This window comes from Pongo pygmaeus, chromosome X (genome assembly GCF_028885625.2).
Source record: "Pongo pygmaeus isolate AG05252 chromosome X, NHGRI_mPonPyg2-v2.0_pri, whole genome shotgun sequence".
NCBI classification, from domain to species: domain Eukaryota; kingdom Metazoa; phylum Chordata; class Mammalia; order Primates; family Hominidae; genus Pongo; species Pongo pygmaeus.
Genome location: NC_072396.2, coordinates 122,520,994 through 122,536,030, shown reverse-complemented (window position 1 = coordinate 122,536,030; position 15,037 = coordinate 122,520,994). Strand labels below are relative to the sequence as shown.

The following is a 15,037-nucleotide window of genomic DNA, read 5'->3' as shown; positions in this document are numbered from 1 at the left end:
ACATAGTACTTAGTATGTGCCAGGCAATGTTCTTAACACTTTACATATTTTAATCTTTACAACAACCTTATGAGATTCTACTCCTACTGTCACCATTTTACAAATGAGGGAACTAATCAAATGATTTGTCCAAGGTCACAAAGCTAGTAAGTGATGAAGCAGGTATAAACCCAGGGAGTTTGATTCCAGCATCTATACTCTTAACCCTCATAACAGGGAATTTGTGTTAATACTTAGGTACAAAAGATCAAATAACCCTGTAAAATCAAGTTCAATTCTAAACTTACATTAAGACTCAATATCCTGATTCATTTACATATTTATGCCAAACTTGTTGTAATACCAGCCTAATGGTTTGAGCCTACTTAACCAAACCATGATAATCTAAATCCCCAGGAGAAGAATTCAAGTTATTTAGCTCTGAACTCAAGCTTATGACCCAAAAACCAGCAGATGTAGGGAGATTAACATTCTTAAACAGACTACACCTAAACTCCACTATTTGGACAGATGGCAGGACCATGAAAAGAGTTCAAATACCCAGTCCACCTTGTCTTTTCCCTTCCTTTCTTTTTCTTTTTTGAAATGGAGTCTCACTCTGTCACCCAGGCTGGAGTGCAGTGGCACGATCTTGGCTCACTGCAACCTCCGCCTCCCAGGTTCAAGCAATTCTCCTGCCTCAGCCTCCCTAGAAGCTGAGATTACAGGTGTGTGCCCCACGCCGGGCTAATTTTTGTATTTTTAGTAGAGACGAGGTTTCACCATATTGGCCAGGCTGGTCTTTAACTCCCGACCTCATGTGACCCACCCGCCTCGGCCTCCCAAAGTGCTGGGATTACAGGCATGAGCCACTGCGCTTGGCCCCCTTTCTTTCTTATATGTAGTTTAAAATATAAACAGGCTTTCTATTATCTTCCACCAACATTTAGAATATATTTTCTCCCCAGTCTTGTCATTACTAATATTAAATCTCCCAGATCACTTATCCTGCCACCATGTCCAACCATGAACAACTTCTGCTTTCTCAATTCCCTGGCTTCAGAAAGTTAACACAATGCATCACAGAACCATCCTAATCTGGTTTACTACAATTTCATGCTAACTTGAACTGGGTATTACTGCTGCTCAGTAATATTCATCCCTGATTTCTTAGCATGTTCTATATGTTAGTTTTTCTCAATCTTCAAATTGTTAACCTTAGAAATTACCTTGCTTTCACCAGAACTAACCAGAGTCCAACCAATTTGTCAATTAAGTGGTTACTGAGCACTGAGAACCTCAATGATAACAGTGATAACAGAAGTCATATTACAATGGGTTTGAGAATGAATAGGAGGTGAAGATACAGAGACATTAGCACGGTCTGAGTTTTCAAAAAGCTTAGCTATAAATGCAAAAAGACTTCGATAAAGTGACCCAGTACTTTTATAACCTGAAGGGAAGGAACTACTGGAAAAGAAGATAATAGAGCAATGTTCTGGAAAAGAAAGGAAAGAAGGCCTACTGTGTATTAGACCTAGTATACACATTCTCATTTAATTGTCATACAGGCCTTTGGGTTAGGTAGCTGCATTACCTACCTCCTAGAAAAGCAGGACTCTGAGGTAAAGGCTTTAAGAATTTTGCCAGTCCCACAATTAGTAAGCTACAAAGCCAAAACTGAAATCCAGGTCTTTCTTAAAAATCCAGTGATCTTTGTATTATACCACACTACTTTGGACAGAAAACAAGAATACTAAATCTTCAGTGATGGATGACATGAAAAAAAGGTAAGAAATAACAATAAATATGTAGGTAAAGGAAGTGAAAGATGATACAAAGGAATGGATTCAGGCTTTTTAGCCTCTAATATTTACATGGAGTAGGAAACAAGGTTATCAGCTGAAAGTGAGGGGGATGTGAGTGGGTACAGTGAGCATGAGGTGAGTATAAAGGTTTGAAATAATCCCTACACATAATGGAAATGTCTGTGCCACAAGAGGGGTCAAAATGAGGTTGAAAACGTGTCTTCCCCAATCCCTTATCTGAGAATAATCTCTCCCTCCTCTGCACTTCTATTATTCTTACTGTTCAGTATAGTATGAACTATAATACAAATACAGAGCTGTATATAGGCTAGCTCTATTTATTTTCTCTACACCAGATAATTAGTACCTGGAGAGAAAGGTCCATGTTTTCTGCCTCTTGATATGCCTCATGACACCTTCTTATGGTGCCTAGCCCTGTCATTTTTTTCTGGATTTTAGGAAATAGTGAAAAGGGAAAGACTAAGAGAACAGTGAGAACCAAGACATACATAGAGATGATTATGCTAATGCATTGTTTGCTGCAAAAAGCTCACTGTGACTGAACGTGGTGACTTATGCTTGTAATCCCAGCACTTTGGGAGGCTGAGGTGGGCGGATCACCTGAGGTCAGGAGTTCAAAACCAGCCTGGCCAACATGGTGAAACCCCATCTCTACTAAAAATACACAATAAATAAATAAATAAATAAATAAATAAATAAATAAATATAAAAAATTAGCCTGGCGTGGTGGTGTGTTGGTGTAACCCCAGCTACTCGGGAGGCTGAGGCAGAAGAATTGCTTCAACCTAGGAGGTGGAGGTTGCAGTGAGCTGAGATCACACCACTGCACTCTAGCCTGGGCAACAGAGCAAGACTCAAGTCTCAAAAAAAAAAATAAAATAAAAAGCAGACAGTTTAGTATGACATAAGGCATTCCTATAATCCAGCCCTAACTTTGCTCTCTAGGCTCATCCTCAAATGTTCTGCACATTCCCCACCTCCATGCCTTCAGTAATGCCTTTCCTCTCCCATCTTAGCCTGGCCAAATCTTTTTTTTTTTTGAGAGGGAGTCTAGCTCTGTCGCCAGGCTGGAGTGCAGTGGCGCAATCTCAGCTCACTGCAACCTCCGCCTACAGGTTCAAGCGATTCTCCTGCCCCAGCCTCCCAAGTAGCTGGGACTACAGGGACGCACCACCGCGCCCAGCTAATTTTTGTATTTTTAGTAGAGATGGGGTTTCTCCATGTTGGTCAGGCTGGTCTCGAACTCCCGACCTCAGGTGATCCGCCTGCCTCGGCCTCCCAAAGTGCTGGGATTATAGGCGTGAGCCACCGTGCCTGGCCTAGCCTGTCCAAATCTTATGCATTCATTAAGAACCAGCTCAGATGCTACCTCCTCCATGAAGTCATCTTCATTCCTACCCCCAAGCAAGAAGTCTCCTTCCCTTTGTGTTCTTACAATAGTTTCTAAGTTTATTTGAATACTTACTGCATTTAGTTTTGTGTTTATCCAATTTCTTCTACTAAAATGTAAGTTACTCGAGAGCAGAGTATGCCCTCGTCCAGGGTATATCCCCATAGCCTTTATCATTAGTGATTCATACTTAATTCAACTGAAAAGGCTAGAACTTAAAAAGTGATTATTTAGAATCTTAAACCTCATTCTGCTCCACAGTGTTTTCTCACTACTGTTTAAACTTCTAAACTCTCCTTAAAATCATCTTTTTTCCCCACTAACTATAGATAGTTATACATTTGTAATTTATCCTAAGAAAAACATTCTTTAAAAAGATAAGAAAAGCTATAGTGGAAAAAACAGGAATATTTTAAGTTTCAACAATAAAAATGGCTAGATACATTGTAATCCATTTACTTGATGGAAACTGATTCATCTGAGTACAGAAATCATATAGAAGTATGTGGAAAATCTAAAAATGATAAGAGTAAAAGAATATAAAATTCTACCTACACTACGATTAGGCAGAAAAATGTATGCTAATGGGTGAGAACCAGAAGGAAATGCTGAAAAATCAAGACACCTGTGTGTTATAGTATAGAATTATAGGCAATTTCTTATTTTTTTAAAAAAATGGTTCAATTCCTGTTATGTACACTGCTATGCAATCCACCATTTGTCCCAAAAGGGAACATTTTTCCTTTAAAGGAAAAAGTATGATCAATATTAAAATATGTGGTCTGGCTGGGCACAGTGTTGCACACCTATAATCCCAGCACTTTGGGAGGCTGAGGTGGGTGGATTGCCTGAGCTCAGAATTTCAAGACCAGCCTGGGAAACATGGCAAAACCTTGTCTCTACAAAATATACAAAAATTATCCAGGCATGGTGGCATACACCTGTAGTCCCAGCTACTCAGGAGGGTGAGGTGGGAGGATCACTTGAGTCCAGGAGGTGGAGGCTACAGTGAGCCATGATTGTGCCACTGCACTCTAGCTTGGGCAACAGAGTGAGACCCTGCCTCAAAAAAAAAAAAAAAAAAAGTAGTCCATTAAATTTCTAAATTCCATAAGGATAGAACAGTGGTTTTCCATTAGGGGTTATTTTGTTCCATACCCCTTCCCAGACATCTGGGGATATATTTGGTTGTCATAATTGGGAGCTGGGGATGCTATTGGCATCTAGTAAGTAGAAGCTAGGGATACTGCTAAAACATCTTATAATGCACACAAGAGGCCTTCCCTTACCCTCTATTAGCCCAAAATGTCGAGTGCCAGTACTGGAGAAACTCTGGGGTGGAGAATGTGTCATTTTGTTAGCCTCTGGAAACCCACTGGCTAGAACATTGCCTAGGGCACAGAAAACGCTTAAAACTTGTATAAATGAATAAAAACACACCATCCTGTCTTTCTCCTTGAGTTTTATCCTGATACTGTGAACTGCCCATTTTCAAAATATTGATCTTGTGCTCAGTCTCTTCTAGTAAACCAACCTTTGAAGCTTCATAGCATCAATTTTTTAAAAGGTATCAAAGGTACTATCAGAGTAAGGACTTCTTATAACTTCTGATTCCTAAAGACATCAGAATGTTGCTGCACTGAGCTTTTCAATACCCATAACTCCTGGTAGTAACCTCAAGAAGAGTTAGGGCTTATTCTGATAAAAATACAAGAATAAAAAATAAAAGCATTTTACAAAATATTGTCTCAAGGATAAATTACCAATTAGAATATGAAAAGGACTTCTAAAAAGACTGAAATGTCTTCAACCACAAATGTGACAGATTCATGAAACATTTGCTGAACATCAGCCATGTACAGAGCGCTATACTAAAAGAATATAAAAACTGTTTGAAATATACCATATAAATATGATGTCTGCTATAAACTAATATTGACATTGTATCTTTCCAACCTTTTTAGACACATCTTGTTTCAATTCTTGTACAGGGGACTCATTTCCAACTTTGTATGCAGTGTTCTCTGTTTCCTGTTTGAAAAAGAAAAGAAATAGAGACCAAATGATGACATCTTTTCTTTAAAAACACACTTTAAAGGGGTACAAATGAGAAAATGTAGCATTAATAAATCAAAGGCCCTTAAAGGGCTTAGATTTCTTCTTTTTTTTTTTTTTTTTTGAGACAGAGTTTTACTCTGTCACCCAGGCTGGAGTGCAGTGGCACAATCTTGGCTCACTGCAACCTCTGCTTCCCAGGTTCAAGTGATTCTCCTGCCTCAGCCTCCCAAGTAGCTGGGATTATAGGTGCGTGCCACCACACCTGGCTAATTTTTGTAATTTTAGTAGAGACAGAGTTTCACCTTGTTGGTCACGCTGGTCTCGAACTCCTGACCTCAAGTGATCTACCCACCTCAGCCTCCCAAAGTGCTGGGATTATAGGTGTGAGCCACTGTGCCAGGCCTAAAGGGCTTAGATTTCTGAATACTGATAGATGCTCAGAAATTTTATGCCAAATGGGACAATGTAATTTGCATAAGAAAGTTACCCATCAGCAATATTCTATTATTCTGCAATAGGATATTTACCTTTAAATGTGAAAACTTGCTCAACTTTTTAACATTAAAAAACTGTAATGGACGATAAGAACTTCTAAGTACTTTTATAGCTAAAAAGGATTAAGGATTTAAGCAAGGAGCTGAATAAAAATTGTTATTTTTCCCAAAGCATTGCTCCATAAATATGCACAAATACAAAAGTATATAACACAGAAAACCACATTCAGGAAATAGTTTTCTTAAAATTCTACATGCTTTAGATAAAAGAAATCAAGACTTAACCAGAAGTTAAATGAAGCCCCTAAAAAAACTATGAAAAAAGATGAAAAAAATTAAACCCACCAAAAATACATATATATCTACGTATACATTTATATACACATACGTACATATATATATATATTTGGGAGGTTAGAAATGGATACTGCATTTCTGCTGGAAAAAATTAGGGTAAAATAAGACAATCATATATTTGCAAATCTCAATACAATACTCTTCTCAATCTTAAGTTGTCTATTTATAGAAGCACAGCAATTTGAATGCTACTCTTGATACTGAGAAAAAAATCATAATTCTTTGTGCACATCACAGAGTTTGTTAGAGGAAGGTCATTATAACCATTTTAGACAGATAAGGGACTCAAGTCACATTAATTATTTAGGTGGCACTTATACAAGTATCAGGATATGATCACAATAGGCTCAATAATGAAATTACTCCAGAGATTATTAAAATGTTAAAGATTTAACGTGCCAGTGAAATTTCTGCAGGACTTGCAATATCTTTGAGCACTGAATTTCTCCCCCAGAATTTGGGGAATACTACCAATCTTAACACAGATTCTTCTAGAAAAAAATTGTTTCATGGACTCTTAAGTATTAGATAAAATCCAAACAGTACCAAGGCCCATGAAGGCCTAAACATGACATAGCCTCTGCCTACATTTTTTATATCTTCTACACTCCTCATCTCCCTCTCATACCACTCCCCCACAATGACATTCTGGCCAATAGGATGGTTCCTTGCCATTAGGGTCACAGCTCAAGTGTTATTTTATCAGAAAATACTTCCCTGACCACCTCAAAATAGCCTTATCTGACTCCTTAACTTTCTATCACATTATCCTATTTTTTTTTTTTTTTAAACTTTTAAGTTCAGGGGTACATGTGCAGATTTGTTACATAGGTAAACTTGTGTCATGGGGTTTTGTTGTACAGATTATTTCATCACCCAGGTATTATGCCTAGTACACATTAGTTATTTTTCCTGATCCTCTCCCTCCTCCCACCCTTCACCCTCTGATAGGCCCCAACACGTGTTGTTCCCCTCTATGGGTTCATGTGTCCACATCATTTAGCTCCCACCTATAAGTGAGAACATGCAGTATTTGGTTTTCTGTTCCTACATTAATTTGCTAAGGATAATGGCCTCCAGCTCCATCCATGTCCCTGCAAAGGACATGATCTCGTTCTTTTTTATGACTGCATAGTATTCCATAGTGTATATGTACCACATTTTCTTTATCCAGTCTATCATTGATGGGCATTTAGGTTGATTCCATGTCTTTGCTATTGTGAATAGTGCTGCAATGAACATTTGTGTGCAAGTGTCTTTATAATAGAATGATTTATATTCCTTTGGGTATATACCCAGTAATGGGATTGAGGAGAGGATGTCAAACTATCCCTGTTTGCAGACATGATCTTATATCTAGATAACCCATAGTCTCAGCCCAAAAGATTCTTAAGCTGATAAACAACTTCAACAGAGTCTCAGGATACAAAATAAATGTGCAAAAATCACTAGCATTATTATACACTAATAACAGCCAAGCAGAGAGCCAAATCAGGAATACACTCCCACCATTCGCAATTGCCACGAAAAGAAAATACCAAGAATACAGCTAACTAGGGAGGTGAAAGGAGAACTACAAACCACTGCTCAAAAAAACCAGAGATGACACAAACAAATGGAAAAACACTCCACACTCATGGATAGGAAGACTCGATATCGTTAAAATGGCCACACTGCCCAAGGCAATTTATAGACTTAATGCCATTACTATTAAACTACCACTGAGATTCTTCACAGAACTAGAAAATCTTATTTTAAAATTCATAGGGAACCAAAAAAGAGCCTGAATAGCCAAGGCAAATCCTAAGCAAAAAGAACAAAGCTGGAGGCATCATGCTATCCGACTTCAAACTATGCTACAGTGCTACAGTTACCAAACAGCATGGTACTGGTACAAAAACAGACACACAGACCAATAGAACAGAATAGAGAATACAGAAATAAGACTGCACACCTACAACTATCTGATCTTCGACAAACCTGATGAAAACAAAGAATGGGGAAAGGCTTCCCTACTCAATAAACGGTGCTGGGAAAACATTATCCTATTTTCCTTCATTGCACTTATCGTTCGAAATGACCTTATTTACTTGCTTATTTTTTGTCTCTTCCCTGTCCCACTAGAACGTAAGCTCCATGAGACACAGACCTTGTTTGTTCTATCTACAGTTTGTTCAGTACCTAAAACAGTGTCCTGCACTAAATAATCATTTGCTGAATGAGTGTTGAATGATGCATGCTCTGTTTTTTCTTCAGTTAATACATACATCTTAAGTTTACATAGGCTTTAATTGGATCCTGGTTTTATACGAAAGAAGGCTGGGCACGGGCTGAGACCTGGAGTTTGAGACCAGTCTGGGCAACATAGTGAGACCTCGCCTCTAAAAAAAGTAATGATTAGCCAAGCATGGTGGTATGTGCCTGCAGTCCCAGCTACTCTGGAGGTTGTTGTGGGAGGACTACTTGAGCCTAGGAGCCTGAGGCTGCAGTGAGCTATGATAATGTCACTGCATTCCAGCCTGGGGAAGAAAGCAAGACCCTGTCTCAAAAAAAAAAAAAAAAAAAAAAAGAAATAAAAATCTAACCAAGACCAATTGATAAGATAACCTTGACAAGGTGGAGAGAGAATACTTGGAAGCTGATCACCATTAAGAGAATACTTGGTCCAGCCTGGGACAGAGCGAGACTCTGTCTCCAAAAAAAAAAAAGAATACTTGGAAGCTGATCACCATTAAGAATAGTTGATGCTCTTAGCAGAACAGGGTCCACAGGAAAAAATAAATAAATAAATAAATAACAGTTGATGCATATTAGAGAAACACCTTCAACTATCCTACTAATTATTTTTATCCAATTATTTTCTAATAACTGTTTATCAGTAGGAAAATCAGAAGCATTGTACAGCACAATTCTGTGGATATTTTCCCTAAATTAAGCTACATAAAATTACACATTAATAATCTTTGGACCTCAATTTGATTAACTGATTTTTAGAAGCAGGGTCTCGCAGTTGCCCAGGCTGGAATGCAGCCATCCTCCCACCTTAGCATCCCAAAGTGTTGGGATAACAGGCGTGAGTCACTGCACTTGGCCTATGTGTCACTGCACTCGGCCTATGTGTCACTGCACTTGGCCTAATTTGTTTCAATTATTTACTTATAAAAGATTAACATTCCTACACTAGCCAAAACTGCCAAGCAATGATCAGACTTCTATTTTATTTGGCTTTAACAAAACTCTCTTGGAGTCTGAACTTTTAACAGATAGTAACTCCTAAGGTACTCTGCTGTTTTAAGTCACAAGTTTAAAGGAGTGATATGGCACCTACCAGAGGGCCTGATCTCCAGAGAAGACTTCTTAATAAAATCAGACTTAGGATATATAGTCAATTATGATTCTCTCTCAGTGATGTATGAGGTCCAGGTCCTTCTAACACCTTGATCAGGCTTTTGGGACAAAGGAATGGAAGCCAAGCATGTGTCCACAGACAACCAATGCCAACTCAGCTATACTCGAGACAGTCCATTACCTACTTCTGGTGATGTGCTGACCCATTATTAAAATGCAGTACTTACTAAATCCCAGCTTCCCTACTATTAGGCAATTTCTCTAACTCCTATCTATCACGGTATCAAAAATTTGCTTCCTTAAAAGGTATGGTAGCTTATTCAATTTTTAGCAATTCATATCACAGTTACCTCCACCTGTGTTGGATATTACAGAGCTGTCTATAACCCCCCTGCAGTATTTGGTTATAAGATTTCAGCTTTTTTAATTTTAATAAGCACACCCAACAAAGTATTTGTATGAAAGTTATCTACACTCACAGAAATCTTCATTATTACCTACTAAAGAACATTAAGCTAAAAACATTAATTATAGAAAAATTCAGGTAACTTGTAATTTTTAGTAGTAAGGGAAGGGAAGCTACTACAGTGAAATTTTAAAAAAAAGAGAAAAACTTAGAAATGTGACTTCCACTCTTTTTTTGCTGAGAAAATTGTTTTAAAAAGTAAACAACTCTTAAATCGCTGTCATATCCATACATCCATCCTTTCAATGCTGTTCCCTTTGTTGGAGTCTCATGTCTTGACATTTTAACTGCCTCTTGACAGCTTTCTTTGCACCTAAGTCTTTTTCCTCCAAACTTTCTTCCACCCTTCCACCAGTTTTCTTAATTCCTGAGCAAAAAAACAAAACAAAACAAAACAAAACACCTTGGGCAGCACAGCTATAAGACATATAAAAGTTGACTTTTTAAATGTCCCACTTTAGGCCTGGCACAGTGACTCATTCATGTAATCCCAATGCTTTGGGAGGCCAAGGGAGGAGGATGGCTTGAGGCCAGGAGTTTCAGACCAGTCTGGACAACCTAGCAAGACCCTATCTCTAAAAAATAAAAATAAAATAAAATAGCTGGGTATGGGGTTTGAGTCTGTAGTCCTAGCGACTTGGGAGTCTCAGGTGGGAGGAGTCCTTGAGACCGGGAGTTCGAGGTTATAGTGAGCTGTGATTGTGCCATTGCATTCTAGCCTGGGTGACAAGAGTGAGACCTTCAAAAAACAAAAATATCCTGGTCGGGCCCAGTGGCTCACGCCTATAATCCCAGCACTTTGGGATGTCGAGGTGGGCAGATCACTTGAGGTCATTTGAGACCAGTGTGGCCAACATGGTGAAACCCCATCTCTACTAAAAATACAAAAATTAGCTGGGTGTGGTGGCGGGCACCTATAATCCCAGCTACTTGGGAGGCTGAGGCAGGAGAATTGCTTGAACCCAGGAGGCGGAGATTGCAGTGAGCCAAGATTGCATCACTGCACTCCAGCCTGGGTGACAGGGTGAGACTCCATCAAAAAAAAAAAAAAGAAGAAGAAAGAAAAAAAGAAAAGAAAAGCAAGGAAAAGAAACCCAAAAATATCCTGCTTCAAAATTTTAAAGATCAGAGTTCTTTTCTAAATTTTTTTTTTAACTTGAGACAGAGTCTCACTCTATTGCCCAGGGTGGAGTACAGTGGCACAATCTTGACTTACTGCAACCTCAGCCTCTCAGGTTCAAGTGATTCTTCTGCCTCAGCCTCCCAAGTAGCTGGGATTACAGGCGTGTGCCACCACGCCTGGCTAAGTTTTGTATTTTTAGTAAAGATGGAGTTTCACCATGTTGGCCAGGCTGGTCTCTAACTCCTGACCTCAGGTGATCTGCCCGTCTCAGCCTCCCAAAGTGCTGGGATTACAAGTGTGAGCCACTGCGCCCCATCTCTTTTCTAAATTATAATTTAATTTTTAATTGACACATAATATGATACATATTTACAGGGTACAATGTGATGTTTCAATGCATGTATACATAGTATTATGATAAAATCATAATACTATGATTTTATAAAACTGACATTCAAGGCTCATCACAATCTGGCCTCAATTTACTTTTCCAATACTCTACCACTGAAACTTTTACACTAGTCACATTAGTTTTTCAATGCTCCGAGCAAATCCCATGCTTTTGCATATTAATTAGTCCCTACTATTTCCTAACTACAATGCTTTCCCAATTTTTTTCTATCTACCTATGCAAACCTCTCCCAATTTTCAAAGCTCAGCAAAAGTTCTATTTCCTCCCTGAAACTTTTCTCTGCTATTTCAGGTAACAGTGCTCTCACGTCAATTCTATCTTCCTCTCGTTCCTCCAAACCCCTTGTGGCAGTTAACACGTCTGTTCTATTTTACAAACATCGAGACCTCATAAATTGCCCTTTTGTATACATGTATCTTCCATCAGACTGTAAAATCACCAACAATCAGAACTATATCAAGCCTTCCTTTATATTACAATATCAATAGATATACTGTTATTCATAATGTGCACTCAATAGCCTCAGTACATGTTTATCATAGAATACTACTCGGCAATAAAAAGAAACAAACCATTGATACAGACAACAACTTGGATGGATCGTGACCCTTTAAACCAATCCCATAAGGTCACATAGTATATAATTCCATTTACAGAACATTCCTTAAGTGACAAAATTATAGAGATGGAAAACAGATTTAGGGATGATATGGGGAAGGTGGTGGGTGTGATTATAAAGGGGTAGTACAACGGATATCTTTGTGATGATGAAATAGTTCTGCATCTTCATTGTGGTGGTTATACAAATATACACATATGATAAATTGGCACAGAACTATACACTCGCATTGCACCAACGTTAAATTCCTCATTTTAAAATTGTACTATAATTAAGATATAACCATTGGGGAAATGGTGAAGAATATACAGGACCTTTCTGCATTATCTTTAAAGCTTCCTGTGAATCTATAATTATTTCAAAATAAAAAGTTAAAAAAATGAACAGTATCCAACTTCATATTTATTTACTAAATATGTATACTTGTTATCTAATTTCACTCAAGTTAAGGACAATCTATAATTACTGGGGTAAAGTAAATTCTCCAAATCTATTTGTTATAATATAAAAATATCTTAGAGCTAAATGGCTTTTAAGACCTATAAGCATAAACAGTAATCGCCTCTGGATATGAAGTTTGAGAGGTGGGGGATGAGAAGTGGAAGGAAAGCTACATTTTCAACCATATACATTTTGTCCTGAGTAAATTTCAACCCTACACATTATTACTTTTAAAGACTGTTTTTATTAAATATTAAGTAAATACAAAATAATTTTTATTTAGCATAAGAAAAGAGTTATGACATAACTTTTCTTAAGCACTCAATTTAAGAAAAAGAACATTATTATCAGTTTTCAAGTCTCTTGTGTATCCTTCTCCATTTCCATTACAATCTCTCCCCCTCAGAGAATGACCGATATCCTAAATTTTGTATTTCTCATTCCCTGGTAATTCTTCACAGTTTTACCATGCTTGTATCTCTAAACAATCTATTCTCTAAACAATATATTCTTTAGTTTGGCACGCTTTTGAACTTAATATAAATGGAATGTTACTGTATATGTTTTTCTATGAGTAGTTACCCCCGACTCAACACTCTAGTGCTGAAATTCATCCATGTCATTGTATATAACTAATTCATTCATTTCTACTATTGTAGAATATTTCATATAAACATATCCTAATTTATCAAAGAGACTGGTATCCAATGTGTATAAATAGAAGGTCGGTATACTGGAACTGAAAAAAATACAGCATGTTTGAGATTACACATACATATAAATATACATATACACATATACATATACAATATATACTCTATCTGATAATAAATAGTTCTGTTTGGTGATATCTTATACTTAAAATGGCTCTCAGTGGCATAATATCTCAATACCAAACTCCTCTGCCTGAATATAAGCTGGGATTGATTTTTATATACAGTGATGGTACATGGGCCCACAAGAAGTATACATGTGTTTCAGTTACTGTACATTTTTGTCATGCAAGTATTAATTTTTTGCTTTTTTTTTGAGGTGGAGTCTCGCTTTGTCGCCCAGGCTGGAGTGCAGTGGCACGATCTCAGTTCACTGCAGCCTCCATCTCCTGGGTTCAAGCGATTCTCCTGCCTCAGTCTCCCAAGTAGCTGGGAATACAGGTTTGTGCCACCACACCTGGATAATTTTTGTGTGTGTTTTTTTTTAGTAGAGATGGGGTTTCACCATGTTGGCCAGGCTGGTGTCGAACTCCTGACCTCAGCTGATCTGCCCACCTCAGCCTCCCAGTGTGTTGAGATTACAGGTGTGAGCCACCATGCCTGGCCAAGTATTACTTTTTCAACACACACACACACACACACACACACACACACACAAATGTTCTTTTATTCTAGATATTATGAACAAATAAAAATCAGTAGAAATCTAAAAAATACTTACAGTTTCTTCTTTACAGCATAACATTTAGTTAGGTATTTCTAGAGTACCTATTTATACCGAGTAGGACATAATGACAATATTACTGAGCAAAAAATAAGCAAAAAAAAGCAAAAGCAAGAAAATGAAGAATTACACAAAAAACACGAATAAAAAGTATACAATTTCTAAAAACATAACTTTCAGAAAGCACAACTTACCTTGAATGTTGAAAGCCCAACTTTTCCTGGAGACCTGTTCAGAAATAAAAGTAAGGAGGTGTTGAATAGAGGAGATGAGAAGACAAATACTTCTATACACTTACTACAGACAAGTCCACATTTAAAAAAATGTGTATATATTTTGTGATTGAAAAGTCTTGTGTGCATATAGAAAATGTGGAAAAAAAGTGATAAAGAGGCTGGGCGCAGTGGCTCACGCCTGTAATCCCAGCACTGTGGGAGGCTGAGGCAGGTGGATCACCTGAGGTCAGGAGTTCAAGATCAGCCTGAATATGGCAAAACCCCACCTCCGCAAAAAATACAAAAATTAGCAGGGTATGGTGGTGCGTGCCTATAATCCCAGCTACTTGGGAGGCTGAGGCAGGAGAATCACTTGAACCGGGAGGCAGAGGTTTCAGTGAGCCGAGATCATGCCACTGCACCCCAGCCCTGGTGACAGAGCGAGACTCCATCTCAAAAAGAAAAAGAAAAAAAAAGTGGAGAAGACCAGTCTGGTCAACAGAGTGAGACCCTGTCTCTACAAATAATTTAAAAATTATCCAGGTGTGGTGGCTATTGCCTGTAGACCCAGCTACCTGGGAGGCTGAGGCACGAGGATTGCTTTAGCCCAGGAGTTCAAGGATGCAGTGAGCCATGATTGTGCCACTGCACTCCAGCTTGGGGCAGACAGCAAGATCCCATTTCTTTAAAAAAAAAAAAAAAAAAAGAGATGAAAATTAAAGTGATTCATATATAATCTTATCACCTAGAGATCTGAGTATCTTTTGTCTTCATATGTATATATATAGTTGTATATGACATAACACTACTTTCAAACTGCCAACTTGTACCTCTTTACACTCCTACTGCTCTGGGAATGCCTGTTTCTT

At 38.1% G+C, this 15,037-nt stretch overlaps 1 protein-coding gene across 2 annotated transcripts in view; it reads right to left on the bottom strand.

Annotated features, from left to right (window-relative positions):
* WDR44 (WD repeat domain 44) overlaps positions 1-15,037 on the bottom strand; it is a 102,609-nt gene that overhangs the window by 55,925 nt on the left and 31,647 nt on the right. For both annotated transcript variants that reach the window (XM_054471960.2, XM_063660603.1), the window contains exons 2-3: positions 14,148-14,181; positions 5,155-5,229 (exon numbers count right to left, since the gene is read on the bottom strand). In XM_054471960.2, the coding sequence (XP_054327935.1) occupies positions 5,155-5,229; positions 14,148-14,181 (109 nt within the window). The remainder of the gene's footprint in view (positions 1-5,154; positions 5,230-14,147; positions 14,182-15,037) is intronic.